This window comes from Nycticebus coucang, chromosome 3 (genome assembly GCF_027406575.1).
Source record: "Nycticebus coucang isolate mNycCou1 chromosome 3, mNycCou1.pri, whole genome shotgun sequence".
NCBI lineage: Eukaryota > Metazoa > Chordata > Mammalia > Primates > Lorisidae > Nycticebus > Nycticebus coucang.
This window is the reverse complement of record NC_069782.1, coordinates 149,950,777-149,972,737: the sequence shown is the minus strand read 5'-3', so window position 1 is coordinate 149,972,737 and position 21,961 is coordinate 149,950,777. Positions and strand designations below refer to the sequence as shown.

General features: G+C 45.3%; 1 protein-coding gene across 8 annotated transcripts in view; it reads left to right on the top strand.

The window, feature by feature from the left end:
* Positions 1-21,961, top strand: part of FGFR2 (fibroblast growth factor receptor 2) — a 118,087-nt gene that overhangs the window by 75,936 nt on the left and 20,190 nt on the right. For 5 of the 8 annotated variants that reach the window (XM_053583952.1, XM_053583948.1, XM_053583946.1 and 2 more), the window contains 4 exons: positions 5,043-5,233; positions 7,631-7,775; positions 9,733-9,929; positions 19,807-19,958. In XM_053583952.1, the coding sequence (XP_053439927.1) occupies positions 5,043-5,233; positions 7,631-7,775; positions 9,733-9,929; positions 19,807-19,958 (685 nt within the window). Of the gene's footprint in view, positions 1-5,042; positions 5,234-6,323; positions 6,472-7,630; positions 7,776-9,732; positions 9,930-19,806; positions 19,959-21,961 lie in introns of all 8 variants that reach the window. The other 3 variants (XM_053583947.1, XM_053583945.1, XM_053583950.1) reach the window with 1 other exon arrangement.

Genomic DNA, 21,961 nt, shown 5'->3' with positions numbered 1-21,961 from the left:
TTAATTTAAAGACAGGCCAAGCATGGTTATCTCTGCTCCTTAAATGAATGGGTGCTGGAGAGCAGGGAACAGGGCTGTGTCCAGTTCAATGCTGGGAACTCGACGGTATTCAGCTGCCAGAGAGAGTGGCTTTGACATGGTTTTCTGTGGCAAGCACTGCTTAACTTTTGGGGAGAAATAGTCAGGAGGCCCGTGTGTGCCAGGAAACTGGCGACTCTGGGCTTGATTAATTTATGGGTGTAATTTAAGAGCCCGGTTCTCTGGGATGCGTGTTTGCTGAGCCTGTAGACATGAGGCCTCTTTGCTCGATGGATGTTTTTTATGGCCTTTGCTAGGTAGGAGCAAAAGTTGTAGATCTCTTATGAGCAAACATATTACTGTGTCCAGAGGTGGACTGGCATGTTATAAAATTTCAATGGTCAATTAACGAAGATTTATTCTTTGTCACTCAGGTATTTTTCTCTTTCTCTCTCTCAATAATTGCCTTTTGGAATGAAGCAGGCTTTAGTGGTGTTACGGCTCCCCGCTCCAGAGCGGGCTGGAGAGCACCCATCTTGGTATTTAAACTCTTAGCCGTGGGGCTTTCTGCTTTAGCGGAGTGGACACTTGAAGGGAGAGGGAGGGAGAGGACGCGTGTATTTTTTAAAGCACTTCAGTCTGTGTTTACTACGCGTTTATTTGGTGGAACCTCATTCCAGCAGTGCAGCCAACTGTCCCATCAGCAGCCGCACCCTTTGGACTGCTTTCCAGTCGGTCTTAATTTGGAATTCACACAGGGACCTTTGAGTTGCTATTTTAGTTTCCAATCCTGTTCCAGGTCCATGCACTGTACCTTTGCAACCTGCTGAACTCAGGGGAAAAAATTAATAATAATACACACACACGCACACGCACCCTGTAGTAAAGAAACAGATGAGCTGCTTGCCAGCCTTTCTGTTTCCATGTATAGTAGAACCTCTGTAAGTTGACCACCCAGGGGACTGTAGCCAACTGGTCAACTTACGGAGATGGTCCACATACGGACTTAGGCCTCCTGTGCTGATGTGCGCAGGGAGTTGACCTATGAAAATTAGGCCAACTTAAGGAAGTGGTCAACTATGGAGGTTCTGCTGTATACATTTTGCTACCTGCCCTCTCACCTCCACCCTGGAAAAAGAAAGACCTGTTTTATATATGTAATATCTGAGAGTTAACATGCTCTAAGAGAGTAATGTCTAAAATTGTAAATCTTCCTGATGGAGAAGATGTGATTTTTGTTGTCATCTGGAAGAAGAAGGGTGAGGTAGCACTGGGCTTCAGTCTTTCACCTGGAGATACAATTCATCGGCTGATTCTTTTTATGTCAGTTTGCTGCTCAAAGTTGCCAACTGGAAGGTTTTGGTCTGCCCAGGGCCTGGTGAGGCTCCTGGTGGGGACTGCATGTTGGCTGTTGGGGTCATTGTTCCCATTGCCTCTGCCTTCTTCCCAAATGCCCACCAGGCCAGGCCATGGAGGGGCCTTGGCACTGCCCAGCCTGTGTCCTCTGCAGTCTGAATTCTGCTGTCACCCCAGTTTTTCAGAAGTTACGCGGAAGTCCAGGGCTGTCATTCACTTCCTGATCACTGTTTTTAATGTTCTGATGGATTCCAAGGGGAAACCGGTTGCTGAAGGACAGGAGAAGAGTGCAAGGGCCCGGCAGGCGGATGCCGGCACCCGGAGACTTTTTGCAAGACGTTCAGGCCTCCTTCTCCAACTTGTTTAAGGGCAGAGAATAAGGTTGCAAAGGAAATCAAAGCCTGATGTGGAGAAACGAAACATGAGACCTCCTGACTTTTAAAAAACATTTTAAATAACATTCTCTAAGGTTTCATTTTATACTGAAGGCAGCTGTAATAAGTTTTGGAAGACAGTGTAAGGTTTCTATTACAGAGTGATCCCGCTTACAGTTTTTGTACCAGAAGTGAGAAAAGAGCTAGGGGTGGGCGGGGGAGAAGGGGGTGGTAAGGAGGTTATTTTGTATAAGGTGAGAAAATTTGCAAAGATGAATTCAAGACTGTCGTAAGCATGTAACATTTCGAATGCTGTAATTTGCAAATGCAATAACGTTAAACCATTGCAAAGGTTGGTTTGGGGTGTATGTGTGTGTGTATGTGAGAGTAGTCTGGATGGCGATGGAATAACTTAATAACTGGAGCTCGGCAGCACTTTGACCACAAGTAAAACAAGACCGCCGCTCTGCATGCAGGGGCTTTGCCAGTGTTGCCCCAGCGACTACATTCCCTGTGGAAGGCTGGCGCGGGCCGGAGATGTCGGGCCGTATGAAAGCGCTCATTGTTCATGGGGCATCATTATTTGGTATTATACGCACAATGTTTGCTTGTGAAACGATTTATTCGAAACAAGTATGTTTAAGAAAAGAGGACTTGGTTTGAAATTCAGTTGATCTGGCTGATGACATTTAAGATTTTAGAGTACCTTTGTTTCTAAGAATAGCTATTTAGGCCCACTGCAAGTATTTATCTGAAGACACCCCCACACACACACCCGACACACACACACATACATGCACTGAGAGTGCAAAGCTGGAAAACTGAGCCAAGGAATGAATTGATACCTAAAGTTCACTGTTCTAATGAGAAGGAGTAAATCTCCTTAATATTTACTGGATACAAAGGAGCATGGTTTGTGAACTTGGCTGGCAGCTTCCAGCCCAGAGGACAGGCTCACCTCATGCTGAGAAGTCTCTTGGTAGGAAGCCTGGTGAAGAGTGAGAAGAAGTGTGTGTGTGTGTGTGTGTGTAACTCCTTCCTTCCCATGCGGGTGAGGCTGGTAGGGATTCAGCCAGACCTCGGTCACTGCCAGCTGCTAACAGGTTCCTGCAGCTTTGAGGCCTGACGTCTCAGGGGTGGAGACTTGCTGCGGCCTGTCCCTGGGCCAGTGCATATCTGCCCAAGAATAAGGGTTTCATGTGATGCTTGTAGGGATCCACCTGTGAGATTTTTCTGACCATAAAAACTAGAAAACTTGACTTCTGGTTGTTCCTTGGCCTATGTGGGTGATATTTGGGTAAACGAATGGCTTCTTTGGGGCTCTGAAATCCTTATCATTATCATGTGAAAATGTCAGAGTCTGTGAAGTGATGGGGGGATTCTGTAATGAAATGTGCTAAGAATAACCCGTAGCACCTTTTGTTTGTTTTAATAAAGGTTTTTAAAGGCCAGTAACAGGCATATGCAGTAAAATCAATTTGCACGTGGTCTGGCTCTTGCCCAACAAATTCTCTTCAATATTTCATCTGTAAGGCCCAAATCTAGGAGGGCGTGGCTATCTATTGCTCTGATTTGCCGTTTCCAGCCCAGTGCTCAGGGCCCCTCATGTGTAGTGTGGAGATATCCTTAGTGTGTTGAGCTGGCTGTGATCTCTGCATCTCCTTTGGCTATTTTTTAAGCTGGAGGCTAAAGTAAGAGTTACTCACAGCTGGGGGAGGCTGGATGGTGCAGGTTTGCGGGGATGGAGTTGTATTTGTGAATGGACCCATGATTGGGTTTTGTGTGGCTCTTGGCAGAGCAGCCGTGTAGGAAGGTTCCAGGGAGTTTGTGATTTACAGGGACAAGATCACACAACAGTCTGGTCTGCTGCTTAATTCTTCTATCCTATTGTTGTAAGAACACTAAACGTGAGATCTTCCATCTTGGCACATTTTTAAGTGTGTAATACGTTATTGCTGGCTATAAGCACCGTGCTGGAAGTCGGATCTCTATAGCTCACTAGTCTCTCTTGCATGGCTGAACCTGTACGCCCTGTGACTAATAACTCCCACTGCCCCTGGCAGCCACAATCCTACTCTTTGATTCTATGAATTTGGATAATTTAGACACCCCATAGAAGTGGAATTGTGTAATATTTTTCTTTCTGTAGCTGTCCTGTGTCACTCAGCATGATTCCTTCTTCATTATCACACATTACAAGATTTCCTTCTTTTTAAAAGCTGAATGGGGGCCAGGTGCTGTGGCTCACACCTGTAATCCCGGCACCCTGGGAGGTTGAGGAAGGTAGATTGCTTGAGTTTAGGAGTTTGAGACCAGCCTGAGCAAGAACAAGACCCCATCTCTACTAAAAATAGAAAAACTAGCTGGTGGTAGTGCACACTTGTTAACCCAGTTATTCGGGGGGCTCAAGCCCAAGCATTTGAGGTTTCTGTGAGCTATGATGACACCATGGACTCTACCCAGAGTGACAAAGTGAGACTCTGCCTCAAAAACTCCCCAAACCCTGAATGGTAGTCCATGTATCTACAGATTCACATTTTTAGTTGTATTGATTCACCCGTCAGTGGATATTTCGGTTGTTTCCGTATCTTTGCCATGGTGAGCAGTGCTGTAATGAACATGCCAAGAAAAGTACACTTGTGTCTCTAGTAAGCACCTGGGGTAGGGTAACTAACACTTGATATTTATCAAAGCAATGAATGGGGGGTGGGTAAAGACTGAGTGAATGGAGTAAATTCCACAATAAAGAGATGAACCCTGTTGTTAATGTGGCCTCTTTATAGTTTGGAGCTTCAGCTTTTAATTTAATTTTGTAAACTAGGGACAGACGTCTTCTCAGAGCCTCTCAGAAATGCATGGGCAGACCCTGTGCCTGTGGGAGCCCTTCTCGGCATCTCACCTCCAAGTTAGTGTTGTGACTTGCCCAGCTCTTTGAGATTATCACAAGTGGAACCAGTGAAGAGGCTCCTCTTTTCTGGCTGTTCGTCTTTTAGATTGTCAAAGTAAAATCTTTTCCCTTATTCATTTGGTGGCCATGGGCAGCAAAAAGCTTGGACATAATAAGTGCTTTCCCCGATTTTCTAAGTAAGTATTCTTTCTACCTGGGTTGTGCTCCAGCAGTGTCCTTTGAAGTCCTTTTTGTTCTGCACGGGGCCGTCGTGTTATTCCAAGGGAGTCAGCTGGCAGACTTGAGGCCCTCTAGCCTGAGCTCCCTGACAGCCTTCTGGACATCGGGGCTGATTGCCTGGCCCCTTATCCCATCCCTGCCCCTCCTTTCTTCCCTCTCTTTACCAGAGCGATCGCCACACCGGCCCATCCTCCAAGCTGGACTGCCGGCAAATGCCTCCACGGTGGTTGGAGGGGACGTGGAGTTTGTCTGCAAAGTTTACAGTGACGCCCAGCCCCACATCCAGTGGATCAAGCATGTGGAAAAGAACGGCAGTAAATACGGGCCAGACGGGCTGCCCTACCTCAAGGTTCTCAAGGTGAGGACTTTCTGAATCTGACCGTGCTCACTGCCGGGGTCTCCTTAATGGGTTTGGCCTTTAAGTTCCTGTTGGATTTGAGAGACAATGATCCCTTCTCTCTTTTTTGACTGGCCAGTAGAAAACATGTTAAGAAATTAGCAGATCTTTAAGCTTGATAATAAAATTTCATAAGGGAGCCGTGGCCCAGGGAAGAACTGCTAAAGTTGGGGACCGAATGGTTCAGCTGCTTATCAGCCCTGCGATCTTAGACACTGAGGCTTAGCTGCACATCACGATATCATCTCCCCTGTAAGGTGTCTGTGCAGAGTAAAGTGGATGGAGTAGGTGGAAAGAGCTTTGTAAGCTCTAGACCTCATAACCCATGTTTATTTTTACTGATGTTGTTTGCTTTTGATGTGATGTTAGGATCCAGTTTCAGTAGCCACTTTTTCGAAGCAATTTAGATTTTCTTTTTTTTTTTTTTTTTAAATCCCTTAATCTTTGAAATCCATTTACATGTGATTTAGGCAATAGACTTTTTAGGAAGTGTTTCTGCACCAGTATAATGCTGAACTAGGGAAGCATCTTTGCCCTTGTATATTTTGTTTGGTGCTTTGCAATTTCCCATTGTCACAGCAGCAGCCTCTTTATGCTTTTAGACCTAGCTGGTCCTTTAGGAGGGTGATAGAAGTGGCAGCTAAGTCTGAACAGCTCGTTCTTAGCTCCCTGCCTGTTACGTGTCCCATATTTAGTGGCTCATAGAGAACATCCTTTAAAAGAACATTTTTCCAATATAGCCATAAAGTGGCTCAACTAAGAACTCTTAACTAATGAGGTGTTCTTGCCATCTCTGAGTACCAAGGACCAAAAAATGCTGGGGAAAGATGACCCACCCGGGGTCGTCACTCACACCCTTTCTCCCTTCCTTGTCAGGCCTTTCCCTCGTCCACACCTTAATTTACTTTATTCTTTCAAAGCCCACGGCCCTGTCATGCCACCATTTAGATGTGCGTAGGTTGTTTTCTTGTGGTGTGTTGGTGGTGGGACCATAGGCAGCGCTAAGTCCTTCCTGGCTGGCCGTTATATTGTTCTCCTGTGTCTGTTCCAGCACTCGGGGATAAATAGTTCCAATGCAGAAGTGCTGGCTCTGTTCAATGTGACTGAGGCGGATGCTGGGGAATATATATGTAAGGTCTCCAATTATATAGGGCAGGCCAACCAGTCTGCCTGGCTCACTGTCCTGCCCAAACAGCAAGGTAACAACGTTTTTGTTTTTGTCTTTTTAAAAAAAAAAAAAAAGAGAAAAAGAAAGAAAGCTGGATATAGAAGCTGAAAAGACTCGGTGCTTTGGGAGACTGCAGGCAGCTTATAGGCTAACTCTTGTGGCCTTGGTATATTCACGATGATCTTTCTTCGGTCATGCAGCTGGTATAATGCCAGTCGCCATGGAAAAATACCCACATGTTCAAAGTGCTTGCTCCCATTCCTTCTAAAGATTACACTCCATCCACACCCAGCTTTTAAGCCGTTCCTTCTGGTTTATCTCGTCTGGGTTGCACATTTCCCATCATTACTGCACATTAGCACCGTTTTAAACACACACCTATGTGCCCATTAAATTCATGGCATTTGAGTATCGGCAGAATTCAGGTCTCCTTCTACCCGAAGTTTTTGGAGACGCACTGGTGTGATCTCATTGGCCGAACAAAGCATCCTTCCTTTGGATGCACACCTGATCCTGTGATCGTTCATTTTCCCGAGTGAACGTCCTGCTGGGTGCACGGAAGGCAGGATGTTGGCTTTGTCTAATTCACACTGAATGTTTATGTTAAAAAAGAAGAAAAAGCCAAGCTTTTTTGTTTTTCAGGTCATACTTTCTTCCATTTTCTTTTCCCAATGCTATGTAAGCCAAGATGGTTCTGTAGAAGTGAAAATTGCACAGAGCCTGGTGACCAAGACAGCCTTCCTCCCCGTGGGAGGTGACCACTTGTGCTCATCTGCGGTCCTCCACTTCTTTAGCTAGATCTTTCCATTTCCTGCGGCAGGAGTCTGCAGCCCACAGGACCAGACCCAGCTTGTCCTTCTGGGCTCTATACTGTAGCACTCCAGCCCTACACCCCAAATCCAAACCGAAGCACAGGCCAAGAGAATGGCCTCCGTGGGCTGATTTTTCCATGCGTTTGATCGTGTGCATGCCTGGGCGATGCCGCCGGTGTGGTGATGGGCCTTGGAGGTGAGCTGGTCAGTGTCGCTCAGTGTCTCTTGGTTGTGGGCTTTGTGGATGGGCTGCAGTCGGAATCTCCTGGTGGCCAGCACCCCCTGGAGCCCCCCGGGGCGACGCCTCGTGGTTCCATGGCCCCCTCCACAATCATTCCTGTGTTGTCTAGCCTTTTTCCTGCTTCCCTTGTTTTCTAGGCCGCCGGTGTTAACACCACGGACAAAGAGATTGAGGTTCTCTATATTCGGAATGTAACTTTTGAGGATGCAGGGGAATATACGTGCTTGGCGGGTAATTCTATTGGGATATCCTTTCACTCTGCATGGTTGACAGTTCTGCCAGGTATATACTGCTCTTTCTCTCTGGGTTTTTCCCCCTTTTCTTGGTTGATTGCTATAAAATTAACACAGCTTCTGTTAGCAGAAATGGCTCCTTTTATCCTTGCATAAAGATAAAAAAAATGTTAAAAATTATCCCCCAGAGATAAGAAAGTTGCCTTGGAAATTCACTTAACAACAGAGATCCCACACTCAACATTTATGATCAAGTAAAATTTCACCCTTCAAACCTAAAGGGATCTAATACTTTTAGTGAGTCATTGAGCCAGCGTATAAGTTAGCCCCTCCCCCGTTCACGTTAAGGAAACAGTTAAAATTACTTTGTAAAATTCAAAGTAATTTCTTTCTCATTTCAAATTCCATTTTGCTAAAATCCCATATGTGTTTTCATGACTTCCGTCCCACTTTGTGTTTTTAATGAGATGTAAATAGAGGGGTGTATATTGAGGTGCCCGGGGAGAGGGCCCTCTGAACAGTTGGGTGCACAGAAGCAGTGTGTTACCTTCCTCGGGGCAATGGCTTCTTGCATGTTGCGAGAATGGACTCCTGTTTACTTTTATTGCAAAGCATGCTCTTGCCATCTTGGGCTTGATATTATTTCTGCCTTCTGGAGAAATAAACATCAGAGAAGCCCGGTTGCCTAAACATTGCTGCTGTTTGAATCTTTAACTGACATCTCTATTCTAGTGCAACTTTCTCGTTCGACACTGTCCGTTCTGATGCCTCTCCCTCTTTTGCCATTGCCTTTGTGAAACTGCGTAGACTGTGGTTTGCCAGCCTGTGATGTTCCACTCCAGTTATTAATTCCTTATTTTTAGCATACAGTGCCTACCTGCATGCTTATTTTATTATCTAGTAAAAATAAATTGTTTCATGTTGCGCTATTGCTGCTCAGAGTTTTGACTGTCTTGCAAGTATTTTTCTGATTAAAATGTATAAGCTTTAAATAATGCCATTGCATCCATTTTTCCTTTTGATGTGGATCTGCTCTGTGAATATTTGCTTTAGAACAATGAGATGCCTCTTACGTGGAGCTTGCTTTGACTTGCAGTACTGTGCTCTCTGAGTGCCTCATTGGCGCAGCTTAACCAGTTTGCCTGACAGTGCTAGCCCATTAACTAAGAATGCAGTTTGAAAAAAATACTATTTGGAAATACACTGCTTGCAGATTGATCGTTGAGGACTAAGGAGAGGACAGGCATTGGAAGTTATAAGAACGGCTGAATGAAGTCATTATGTGTAATCACTCACCTGCAGTACCATTTATATTTTTTCTTCAAGAATGTTGTAGTGGCGTATGACTATAACCAGAAACACAAAAATTTAAATGACTATTAAGGAATATGGTAAACTTTATATATATAGTGTGGACCAACTTGGTCTTACATATTAAACACATTGATTAGTTTAATTGAATAACATGCTGGACTATATTAAGGAACTCACCGAAACTCTTTCGGGCCAGCTTTCTAGATGAATATTCATGTCATGTGGAATTGTGTTTATCTGGGGCAAATTGGAGAATAGCGTTGTCACTGTCTCCTTAGAAACAAAAAAACGGGCATTGTTGATATTTAAGAATTTTTCATATGGTTTGTGTTCAGAGACCATCATGGAGGACGGTCCTTTCACTGTGGGGGCAGCTGGTTGTTCTCTGCTGCCCAAGTGTCTAATAGAATGTGGCCTTGTAGCCTGCCCTTTGTAACTTGGTGGCAGCCACCCACCAGATTGCAGATGCGCACTGAGGCTAGAGACAGTGATCACCTCTGCCCCGGTGGTAAAATGAGGAGCCCTTAGTTAGTCCCCCTCCCTTGGGAGAAGCCCCAGGATAAGGCCATGCCCACCTTGCCTTGACATTGGTCATTGCCATTCGAGTCCTTCAGTTCTGCTGTGACGTGTCCATCTGGTGCGCTAACTCTGTGGCCTGCTTATCTCTCCTTCCCCTGTGATCTGCGATCTAGCTCCCGTAAGAGAAAAGGAGATCGCAGCTTCCCCAGACTACCTGGAGATAGCCATTTACTGCATAGGGGTCTTCTTAATCACCTGTATGGTGGTCACAGTCGTCCTGTGCCGAATGAAGACCACGACAAAGAAGCCAGACTTCAGCAGCCAGCCAGCTGTGCACAAGCTGACCAAGCGCATCCCCCTGCGGAGACAGGTAACAGAAAGTAGATAAAGAGTTTAAAGAACCTTACACCTGCCCGTGCCCCAGCCAGCTCTTGGATCTTCTCCTCTGCTTTGACGCGGGCGAATTCTGTGAGCGTCCACGTGCGGGTGGGTCTGACGTGCTGCTTGGCGATTGCCCAGTTAGTGTTTTGAGCCTACATCGTCTTATTGTGGTGCCTGAGTGGGATGAACAGAGTCTAGTTCCAAGGGCAAGAAAGGATGACAGTGTGAGATCCAGAGCAGGAGTCATCAGGACTGAAAATCACTCTGGGGCAATTCCTCCTGACTCTACTCAAGTGTAAGTGGCCTCTTCAAAGTGCAGGCCACACGTGTCTCCTGTGAGCTGATACTTTTTCTGAGATAGGCATGAATCATTCTCATGGGCCTTCTGTCACTAGCAGGAAAGAGACTCTAGTTCTCTTAGGCATTTTGAAGTTAAGATCAGAAACCTATGCTTAAGGATGCATCTGACCCACTGCTTGATTTAAAGTGATGCATGATGTCTTTCTAACACAGAATTTTGCCTTAACCCCTTTAATGCTTAAAATAGAGTTGTATACATATATCATGTTGTTAATAAATCACATGTGTGGCTGGATTCAATGTTAGAATGATTTTTTATGGAACCTGTGACAGATTATTTCTATACTTAAGCTTGATCTTTGGTGGATACTCTTTGCTTGTGTGTGCCCCCTGATTGATTTAATTTTGCTTTGAGGAATTTGGGGCAAAGTAGAGCCTCCACCCCTGCCATAAACCAAAGCCCTGCAAAGGTGGGCACTGCAAGAAACACTTTGACTCTTCTGCTTGTCCATGAAGAGTTAAGAAGGCAGCTGTGAATGCAAAGCAGTTATCAGTATTTGGAACTTGGTTCGAATACAGATCTTTTTGAAATAGGAAGTAAAATGGCTCTATTTCAGTGTGTATTTTAGTAGAATTTATGAGGCACTAGTTAAAATTGCAAACTCCTTATTCTCAGTCCCAGAGATTCTTGGGTGGAGCCAGGAATCTGTATTTTAAACAAGCCCCCAGGGGACTCTAAAATGTACTTTGAGAAACTCTGGATTAATCCAGTCCTGCCTCTCCTGGGACATCAGGTAGCAGCAACATTTTCTGGACAAGGTATTAGGAAAGATTAGGAACCAGTTGGTCAGCAGCATCTTGGCACCGGTCTGGCTGTTCTCAACCCAGCTCCAGACTCCCGGCTGAATGGGTCCTTGTCAGCATCTTTGCAGCCATGCTTCAGGCAGCTCTTTCTTTGTGTAGGCCCAGGATAGAATTTGGAGTGTGTGTCCAGTATAGGCAAGTGACTAAATTGTGCTACAAGCAAGGAAAGAAAGAGTCTGCTTGGGTCACTTCTGCCACCAAGAATGCTGTTGTCACTTTGAGGAACACCACTGTCATTCTTGGGGTCAGGGAAACAATGATGGGGCCAATTGCCTGACCAGTTTCTGCGAGAGTCCAGTCCCAAGAGAACTCTAACATGGCCAGATAGTGCTGTGGCCCTTAGGTGGAGTAGCCACCCCACTCCAACCCTCCCCTCTTCCCCCTTATCCCTGGGCCACCCCTCCAGCCACCACCTTGAGAATCTGACTCAGGGAGCTGACAAAAGGGAATGGTGTCTCTATCCCTGTTAGTGTTTTTCTAATTATGGACAAATGCTACCTTCTGGCGGAAACCTGTCATTTGGTGTAGCTCAGCTACTGTCCCTTAATTATTTCATCATCCTTTTCTTGCAACTATTACAACCATCACAATGCTCTATTTTTTACTTAATGTGAAAGAGGCAGACACCCCTGAAATCTCCTTCACTCGGCCACAGTCATCGTGTTTTCCTTTCTCTGTGATCAGTTGGCTTTCCTCATCGTCTTCTCTGCCAAAGCTGGTCATTTTTCTCATCCTCCCTGTATAACCAGAGGGAACATTAGGGGTCCTTCTTCTTTTTCGTCCCTCTTTCACTTGATTCATCATAACTAAGTGTTTGGGGTCAGCCAGGTTCCATGTAAGACGTGACCTGTTGGGTTAGCTAGTGGCTCTATGGTTTTTTGGGGGGGGGGTGTTTGTATTTGCAATGTAATCGTCTTGTCTTCAGTAGGGTCAAGGTGTATAAGAGAAGCAGAGGAAAGGGGGCAAATACCAGTCCCCCTAGAAAAACAAAGCTCCGGGAGGTGAATTGACCTGGGGAAATGTTACACACCTCAGTTCCCCACAGGCCTGCAGAATGGGGCGCATTACTGGGTCTTCCCAACATTCCATCAGTAAAGCAGGTTCTCTTTGGTGGAGAAGGGGATGCCTTTTGGGTATCTGGATAAAAGTGGGTTAAAAGCCTTTGAGAGGCCCACAGATATGTTGATGACAGAGCAAATACCACAGGGGATGCCATGCATGCCTTTACCTGGGGCCTGGAGCCTGTAATCAGATGTTTCCAGGATGGGTAGTTTCCAGGCATTTACGCGATAGTTTCTAGGAATTTAGAAGGCTCCCTTTCATTCTGTGCTGGACCTGCCTTCCCTGTGACACAGGTGGCATCCAGTATCCTCAGAGCCCTGACCCATGCCCCTCCCCCAGCACACCCCACGTCTCACTCAACTCTCAATGCGTCATTGTTCTCTTTTTGGTACAAGAGAAGTTGGTTTTTCTGCTCCTGTCGTGAATTTTGCCTTCTTGACCTTTAATAATTTGCACCATCCTTACTGGTGTAAGACAGTCATTTCCGTTTATTATTTTCTTGAGCAAAAAAAGTTTTTTTTCCTAGTACCAAAGAAGAAATTTCTTCCAGTCAGTTCCTAGTAACTGAATTTTTTGAGACTTTTTTGTACACTTTGCATGGAGAAGGAGAAGCACCTTTGGGGTGAGTGGGGAAGTGGTATCATGTGCCTCCCCATTTCCTTTAACAGGGGTTCATCCCATGTTCCGTGTTAGGGCTCACACATCGAGCTGGACACTTGGTCACCTGTTCCCACCCCTTTGGTGCTCAGCATTTTATTCTTTTTTTTTTTTTTTTGAGGTAGAGTCTCACTCTGTCTCTCTGGGTAGAGCCATAGCATCATAGCTCATAGCAACCTCAAACCCCTGCATTTAAGAGATCCTCCTCCCTCAGTACCTGAGTCGCTGGGATTACAGGCACCCCCCACCATGGATCATTCTTGCTCAGGCTGGTCTCAAACTCCTGAGCTCAATCAATCCACCAGCCTTGGCCTTGCAGAATGCTAGGATTAGTGCCTGGCCTGATGCTTAGCATTTTAAATGAGACCAGCAGAGGCCAAACCAAAGAAGGGCAGGTGTGTGAGCGTGTCGGTTCTTGGTCGGGTCCGCTGCACCACCAGTGGCCATTGTGAAATAGTCTTTGCACATGTCTGTAGGTCATTAGGAAAGTTTTGAGATAGGCTGTGTATGGTTTGTTATTTTACTTCCAAGAAATACAGTCAACAGCGTCCTTTCTGATTCACCCATGCAGGTGTCAGCTGGCTTATCACTGTTGCCGAGAGGGCTTCAGTTGTTTGTGTCTGTGCCGACGGTATGTTTCCTTACTTTTGCCTATCTCAAAACTTATGTAATCACCCACTTTCCGTGTTCTCCGCACATCATTAGGTGGTGGTGGTGGGCACAGGAAAAGTGCAGAGGGGACAGAGGATGCTTGTTCAGGAGACACACGGCGTTGTGGGCCTTGTTCAGCCCAGTTTTCAGTGAACACATCAGGTTCTTTCTCTGGGCCCTGAAGCTGCCATGCGTTTGCCTGGAGATCTGACCATCTGTGGTTGGCTCAGTCAGTGCTGATGAATTCATCTTCTGTGCAGCCTACACCCTCTCCCATTGTGGGTCTTACGAGGGGCTGCAGGGTATTTTTTTCTTAGACTTCAGTTTCACCCTCCCAGCTGCTGGATCAGGTAGATGGAAAACCAGAGAAAAGATCAAGGGCACTCGAGGTCACCTTTTGTAACCATACCTTGGAGGCAAACATCCATGGGGATGCTGGGAATAGGAGGAAGATGAAGGGAAAGGAGGGTGTGTCCCAGGAACCGGGGCTGGGGCCAGGGATTAAGGATCCGCAAACACACCAAATTCTGTGAAGGGACCTTCTGTCTTTAGGAGCTCATTTAACACCTGGCAGGGAGCATCGTGATCTTGGAATAGTCTCTACACTTGCTCAATCAGGTGGTCTACTGAAGCCTCAGGGTCCAGAAAACATTCAGGTAATCAGAGTGGTTGTGGACAGCTTGACTTGAACTTGCCCTTTCACGTGGCACTGCACCCTCCACTGCCCCCACTTTGCTCGTCTCCTTTCTCATCTCTCAGCCTTCCAAAGACAGGCCAGCTTGACTCAGTGACCTCGATTTTGGCTGATATGATCTTCCATGTAGAATCAGCTGGGCGGGGACTGGTGCGTCATTGCTTAGATAGGTTTACTCACAGAGTCCTGAGCAGGGGCTGTGGGGGTACAGAGACCTATTAGGGGAGGAAAGTGTCTGATAAACTGCCTCACCTAATTACCTAAATTTTGTTATAGAGGAAAAAAGATGCAACCTTGGAAATCCCTTTAAGTGTTTTTAGTCTCCAGCTGATAGAAGCATTTTATTTGGCCATAGGGGCTTGTGCTGGGCAAGGTGTATCCCTGGGTCATTAGGAAAGTTTTGAAATACACAAAATTCAAGCAACGTAAAATCCATGTGGATGGAAACAAAGGAAGCCCTCCCGGGAACATGGATATGCTGAGCACAGGTAAATCAGAAAGGGCACTGTCAACTATTTCTGGGAAGTGAAATAATAAACCATAACATGATCTGTGTTAAAATTTTCGTAGTCATCTCCATATCATAGTAGATATAGGTAACACTGGGGCCTCGAGTTCTGGTTTGGGAAGATGGTCCACAGCTCAAGAGGCAGGGTCCAAGGGTGTTTGTCAGTCCTCAGGTTTAAACACACCTGTATCCGTCTTCCCTCTCTGTGGCAACTTCTCGCCCTCCTGCCCTGTCCTCTACGAGGTCCTCTTTAGTTGTCAAATTTAACTTAGTATAAAGAGAAAACACTATTTCTTGGTGGCTCCTTAAAAAAAAAAAAAAAAAGAAAGAAAAAGTCACATCTTAGCTTAATCTCCTGCACTGTGGAAATATATAGCTTTTAGTTAAAAGCTTGATTTATGGCACATGGTAAAGAGATTCCAGAAAGTGAGGAAGCTGAATGGGAGACCATAAAAATACATGCTTAAAAAAAAAAAATGCCTGCCAAGTTTTGGGAGTGGAAAACAGTTTATTTACTTGAGTGTTAGCATTGATTGTTCATACGTAACGTACTTACCACTAACAACATAATGTTTTTGAATTAGTTAGAAAGGAAACTCTAGAATTGAAGTTTCTAGGTAGGAATTGAAGAATATGTGATAGGGAAGGTGATAATTTTGTACAGTATGAAAGGTGGGCAGTAGGAATTCCCTGAGGATCTGATTCGGACAAAAGAAGCTCCCATGAAACATGGGGTCCCCTGGGGAAGTCGCCTGCCGGGGGTGGTGCCGGGCCAACACTCAGCTTCATCAAGCCCCTGACAAAGCTTCCGGCTCAGAGTAAAAGGGAGTGAAGAGAAAGCCAGTCCTATTTTACGGTCCCAGAGGGGATTTTAAAAGCATAGTAAAAATGCATGGAGGTAAAATGAAGATATACCTCAGTGGACAGAGCGATCAAATTCTGGAGCTTCTTGTACTTCGGGCATTTTCTAACCCCCCCCCCCCTTCCCTTTATGATTTTACAGAAGTATTTTCCAGATTTGTACATTTAATCTGTATACTTCATCTGAACCAAATTCCCATAAGTAGTCCTTTTTATAAACTTGCTTTTAAAATTTTGATAATGACAGCAATATTGGTAATGGTTTTCACTTTATTTTCAAATAGAAAACCTGTCCCATTAAAATATTATTGAGAAGGGACCCTGGGTTTGAGGAAAGGTGTATATACATGTGAATTTTTTTTTTGTAATTGTTGTCATGGTTGTTTAGCAGGCCCTGGCCGGGTTTGAACCCACCCTCCCCGATTCATGTGGCCGGTGCCCTAACCACTCAACCATACCTGTGACCTTTTGCCACGAGTTTGTGGATACGGAATCCTTTTGGGTCACAGGTTTGTGACAGATAGCAGTTAAATTCAGACTGTGTGTCAGAATTTTCAGTTGTGAAGAAGCCTCTAAGCCAGATTTGTCATTAGGGCTTTCTTACCCTCTGGCTTGCTTCCTGGCGAGAGAGACTGTCCCCTGACTCCTGGGTTCTTTATTTCTTGGTTGCTGGAGTCCCAGCCCATGCTGGCTGTGAGCAGTGAACCTCCTCTTCTAAATCACGTGTGCCCCTTAGAGGTATACCCTTGTCCGCAGTCAACCCTTGTTGTTGCTGGGTTGTCTTTCTTGGTGCCCACAGTTTGGTGGTACAGTCATCCCTCAGTATCCATGGGGGATTTGGTTCTGCGACCCCTGAGGGTACTAAAATCCGTGGGTGCTCAAGTCCCTTTTATAAAATAGTGTAGCATTTGCATATAACCCCCACACATCTTCTCACATACTCTAAATCATCCCTGGCTTACTTTTGACACCTAATATACTGTAAGTGCTGAGTAAAACACTTGTTACACTGTGTTGTTTTTTATTTGTATTTCTTATTGTGTGTTATATTTTTTGTTTGTTTGTTGTTTTGAGACAGTCTCACCTTTTGCTCTTGGTAGAGTGCAGTGGCACCCTAACTCACAGTAACCTCAAAACTCTTGGGCTCAAGTGATCCTCTTGCGTAAGCCTCCCAAGTAGCTGGGACTACAGGTACCCCCATAATGCCCAGCTATTTTTAGAGACAGAGTCCCACTCTAGCTCAGGCTAGTTTTGAACTTCTGAGCTCAGACAGTCCACCCACCTCAGCCTCCCAGAGTGCTAGGATTACAGGCGTGAGCCACTGCACCCAGCTTTATGTTTTATTTTTAATATTTTTGATCTGGGGTCGGTCCAATCTGTGGGTTCTGTGCAGTTCCTGTCTGCTTTTTGACAGATGAGAAAAATCAGGCTTTAGGAAAGTTAAGTGACATCCCGAAGCTCAAACAGTGAGTGCTGAAACTGGGGCATGGACCCGGACAGGCAGATTGTGCAGCCCCCTCTGGTGCCCTTGGTGGAGGTGCAGCCCACCCAGTGTGGGGGTCTCCCCTCCCCCTGTCATGAACACTTAGCACAGGGTGGTCAGTGGCCAGGGTTGGTGTTCGGCTGTGCACAGTCAGGGTTTCCCCACGCTGAAGGATGCACAGAGCCACAGAAGCCAGCCTGGTAGCAGAGGGAGCCCGAAAGCACCATCCCGTGATTTCTAAGCCGGTTGAGAAGTCAGTGCATTTCAAGCAAATGTGCTTCGTTTTCTTTTCCCCTTGTTCATGCCTCAGTTCAGATCCTTGTTATTCCCAAAAATATTTTTGTTACAGAAAGTACTACTTCTAAAACATAAAAGGAATTCATACACACAGCAATCAAATCCAAATGGTTTAGAAAGTTCTGAAATAAAATATATTTTCTACCCCATCTCCCAACCTTTAATCTTCCTCCCAAAGGTGACCACTACTAAGCCTCTTCTATGTCCTTCCGGAAACTTTTTACATTCCTGTGTTCTCACACCTCGCTGGGGGAAGGCTGCCTTCCCTGCATCCTAGTCTGCAAGCTGGGCTGATGAGGGCAGTGATTCTTGGGCACCAGGAACAGAGCTTGGACCTGCCTCTGCCTGCCGAATGTCACGCTCATTGGGATCTACGGCCCCAGCAATTTCCCAGTGGGTTCCCCTCTCCATTCGTTGCTGCACCCTGATGGTGGACTTTGGGGAACTCCTGTGTCCAGTGATGAGAGGCTATGCCACCGGCCATGGAAAGAGAGTCCTGGCTGCAAAATCTGCAGGATCTCGGCCATTTGGAGCCTGTAGTACCTCATTGCCAGGCTGACTTTTACTAGTTTGGCTGGAGCTTCTTGCCCGTGATATAAGCTCAAGTTCCCACTGCAGTCAGTGGCAATCCTTGCCTGTATGTGTGGAGCAACTTTCAGAAGATGTTTTTATTCTTGGAAATACCATCCTCTTTTGGCATCCATAGCGCATGGTCCTGATGAGTTAGATAGACGGAAAGATTTGGGAAAGGTTGAACAACCTGTTCTAATCTTCCCAAGGCTCTTCTGTGGATGGAGTGCAGAGTGTTTATGTGGACAGTGGAACCTGGAAATCTCCATGTGCTCTGAAAACGTTGGTTTCTGAAGTGTCCTACAGGCTAGGTCAGCTCAAACGGCCATGAGGTTGGACACCACGTGGATGTGAATGCTGTGGAGGGGACTTTGAAGTTGCCTCTTTCACCCAGGTGGGCTTTGGGCCTTGCCTGTGACATCCATGGGGAGCAGATGGATTCCACAGTAGCGCCATTTACCTTCTCAGCTTTTCCTTCTCACTTCTTCCATTTGCCGGTGCAACTTGGGTGTAAGGCTTATAGCTAGAAAATTAACTCCCCTCCTGCCAAAAGACTGCTCAGAAATGCACTTATGTACATTGTAAAAGATAATGGAAATTCCATGTGAAAAATGGCCTACTTCTTGATTTTAATACTGAAAACAACTCTCTACTCCTAAAACGATCCCCCTCCATTCTCGAGTGTCCAACCTGCATTAAGAGCAGTCTGGGTTTACAAAGGAGAAAATCAAATCTTTCCAAATGAGATGTTCCTGAGGGTTATAGGTCCTCTGGTTCCCTGTGGGAAGGTTCCAGGGCCCACCTTGTGGAAGTTCATCCCAACTAAATTTATTCATCTGGCCTCAGTCTTTGCCAGCTTGATTTAAAATTTGTGAGTGCAGCTGGGGAGAGTTGGCCACCTGTGCAGTTGTGCAGAGGACAGACCCAAGGTGGCCTGGTGGGCTGCTTAGATGGGTCATATTTAACCTCACATCCCACTTTTCTTGGGCCAAAGTCTTGCACACAGTGTTGAAACAGCTAGCGATGAGATCCAGATTAGTGTAGTAATCCTGACAAGTGGCCTTCAAGTGAGCACTCCATGAATGTTTGTCCACAGAAAACAGCCAAGGGAAGACAATATATTTAAGAAATAATCATTTGATCAGGTGCAGACTAAAACGAATCAGGATAAATGAGAAAATAACTTGGTGGGAGAGGAGGGGTGATTGTGAATATAGGTGTACTTTATCTCTGTTGTCACTTCTACCCACATGTCCAGTACACGGGCTTCTGAAACTGAAGGTGACAGGAGACAGCCCATTGTCACTGAAGGGACTGGCATCACTGTGTTTCCAGGACTGGGGAGAGACACAGTTGGCCCCAGTGCCAAGGTCTTGGGTTACTTTCCACATCCAAGTCTTAGAGCCCTTCCCTTGAGATTCTATTTTACGTTTCAAAAGACAGAGGAAGGATGAAAACTCTGGCTTCCTAAAAGTTTTCCTGAAATCTCACAAGCACACGGCATGGATCCATGATCTGAGCAGGTCCAAGAGGAGGCTGATTATCCGGAAGCTCCAGTGCAGGTACAGGTGTAAGGGAAAAGGCGATGATGAAGGCGGCCAGGGCTGTCTGCAGGGCCTCCAGGGACTACTTGCAGGAAGTAAGACAAAAAGAAGACTTATGTTTGGATCAGACATGCTAAAAAAATTTTATTTGCAAACCTGATCCGAGGAACATATAACTTGGACAGAATCTAATACTGCACAGAGCTGGGGTGAAGGAATAGGAATCCTGAGGTTTCTCGTTTTAGTTCACGACTTGCACCAGCTCCCTCCCTCTTCCTTTCTAAGAGCTGATGTTCTGAGGGCTGGGTACGGCCTGACTTCCAGCCTTCTCCGGTGGAGCCAGGATTACATCTGCTCTTTGCATTTTGTATCCAGGTCTCTGCTGAGTCCAGCTCCTCCATGAATTCCAACACCCCACTGGTGAGGATAACCACACGCCTCTCCTCAACAGCAGATACCCCCATGCTGGCTGGGGTCTCTGAGTATGAACTGCCAGAGGACCCAAAATGGGAGTTTCCAAGGGACAAGTGAGTACTTCTACTGGGCCTATCCTGGAGTGGAGACTTAGCTATAAATGAGGGTAGTAGATTAATATTTTCTTTCTATGACCTTTAACTACACAGGTCTTGTTCTAATGATATCAATAAGAATAAGATTATATTTCTAAATAACCAACTCTTGGAAAATAAGAAAATGGAGGGGTTTTTTTTGTTTTTGCTGTTTGTTTGTTTTTTAAGTAGCTCCTGTAAAGCAAAGATATAAACCACTGTCTTGGTCCCCAAATAAGACAGTATTTGGTTATCTTTTTTGTAAGTTTCTAGGCAATTCAGGCCCCGTCAAATGGAATAAACATAGAATTATCCAATTTATAAAACAGATCTGATGTCCTAACTTTTGGGTACTAGAACATGACTGTTCTATAGCTCATTTCTGGGGAGAAATTAGATGTAGAATATAAATTACCTTAAGGATCTATACCCAGTGTTACCGTTTGCTAATGGTTATTAATCTGAGGCTATGATACTTTATGCCTAATTTCTGTGGTCCACAATATTTTAATTATTGGATGATATGGAGGTATTGCCATCAGGTTAAGCCTAGTGAAAGCTCGGGCACTGGGGGTTTGTTGAAGGTGTGGTTGAGAGGTGTGTATCTCCTAGTCTGGCTTGACATCCATGTACTTGGGACTCTATTGGGTAGGATTTGAGTCCTGGCTCTGCCAGCCAGGGGCTGCACACCCTTGGATGAGTCACCTGATTCTCTGAACTTGACTCTTGCAAAATAATTGTTGTGATGCTGACCTTCCAGGACTGAGCATGATTCTTGGCTCATGAAAATTTCCTTTCCATTTCCCTTCATGTATTTGTAACCTGGGAGCTCTAAACTGCAAACCCCAGCAAGATCATTGTGGTAGGCACAGAGTCAATGGTAGCCCTGGTCCTCTAGGCAGGGACCAGCCCCCAGACCCACCTTGAAGTACGGTCACTGAGGGGCTGTCTTCTTGTTTCTGGGGGCACTTCCTGTAGTTATTAGAGTCTGAACAACCCAACTATATTTGTGCACTAAACATACTAGAATAAGTTCTTGCCTTGCTTATAAACAGTTACCAAGGTTGTCTTGAAGTTTTGAGTTTCTCCTTGAGGTTATGTTAGAGAAGTCCCTGATACACACTTCTGGTATATCATATTCAAATTTGGAAACACAACGATAAGTTTCTCGGGAGACTAGATAATGACAGGCTCGCTTTGGAAGAGAGAGGTAGATTTGTGACTTTGATTCATGCAACTTCACATCAGTTTTATTTCCCAAGAGCCAATTTAGAGGCACTAATACGTACTGTAAGCGAAGGAGGAATAATTGTGTGGACATGAGTGAGTTAGAGTGATAGAAGTAATTCCCAGTTTGTGTACTGCAGTGAAAAGATCATTCTTTCATGTTTATTGGACATTTACTGGTGAGGCATCAGGGAAAACAAAAAATGATTTCTTTATCTGTAGGATGTGGAGAGAGAAAGGGATATTTCTCATGAACGCCACCAGCACTCCACTTTGGGTATGATTATATAAGTAGGTGGGTTCATGTGCACATTCCTGTGTATACATGATTGAATTGGGAAATTGTGATCAAATTTTAAGAAATTGTAGGCTTGGGTTCAGTTTTTGCCACCTGTGACAGACACCATAGTCAACAGTAGGAGTCTGTGTGTGCTGAACTATTAGCCCCCACCCAAGGGTACCCTGAGTGTGGAAAATCTGAGTGCTAAACGTTTCAAAACAGTATTTAGCACAAAGGTAGGTGGAACAGATTTCCAATGAATGAAGGCTATTTAGAAGCAGTTTATTAGATCGGAGGCAGAAGTTATACAAAGAAAGGATTGTTATGCTTCTGGTAGCAGAGCAGTGGGACGTAAATTAGCCATTTTTCCAATGCAAATGTTTATTTTCTGCCAAGATGTTAAATTTAATTTCGGTTCTGGGTAGAAACAAAATGACCTCAGCATAGCATACAGTGCCCAGCCTTTCAGCTGAAC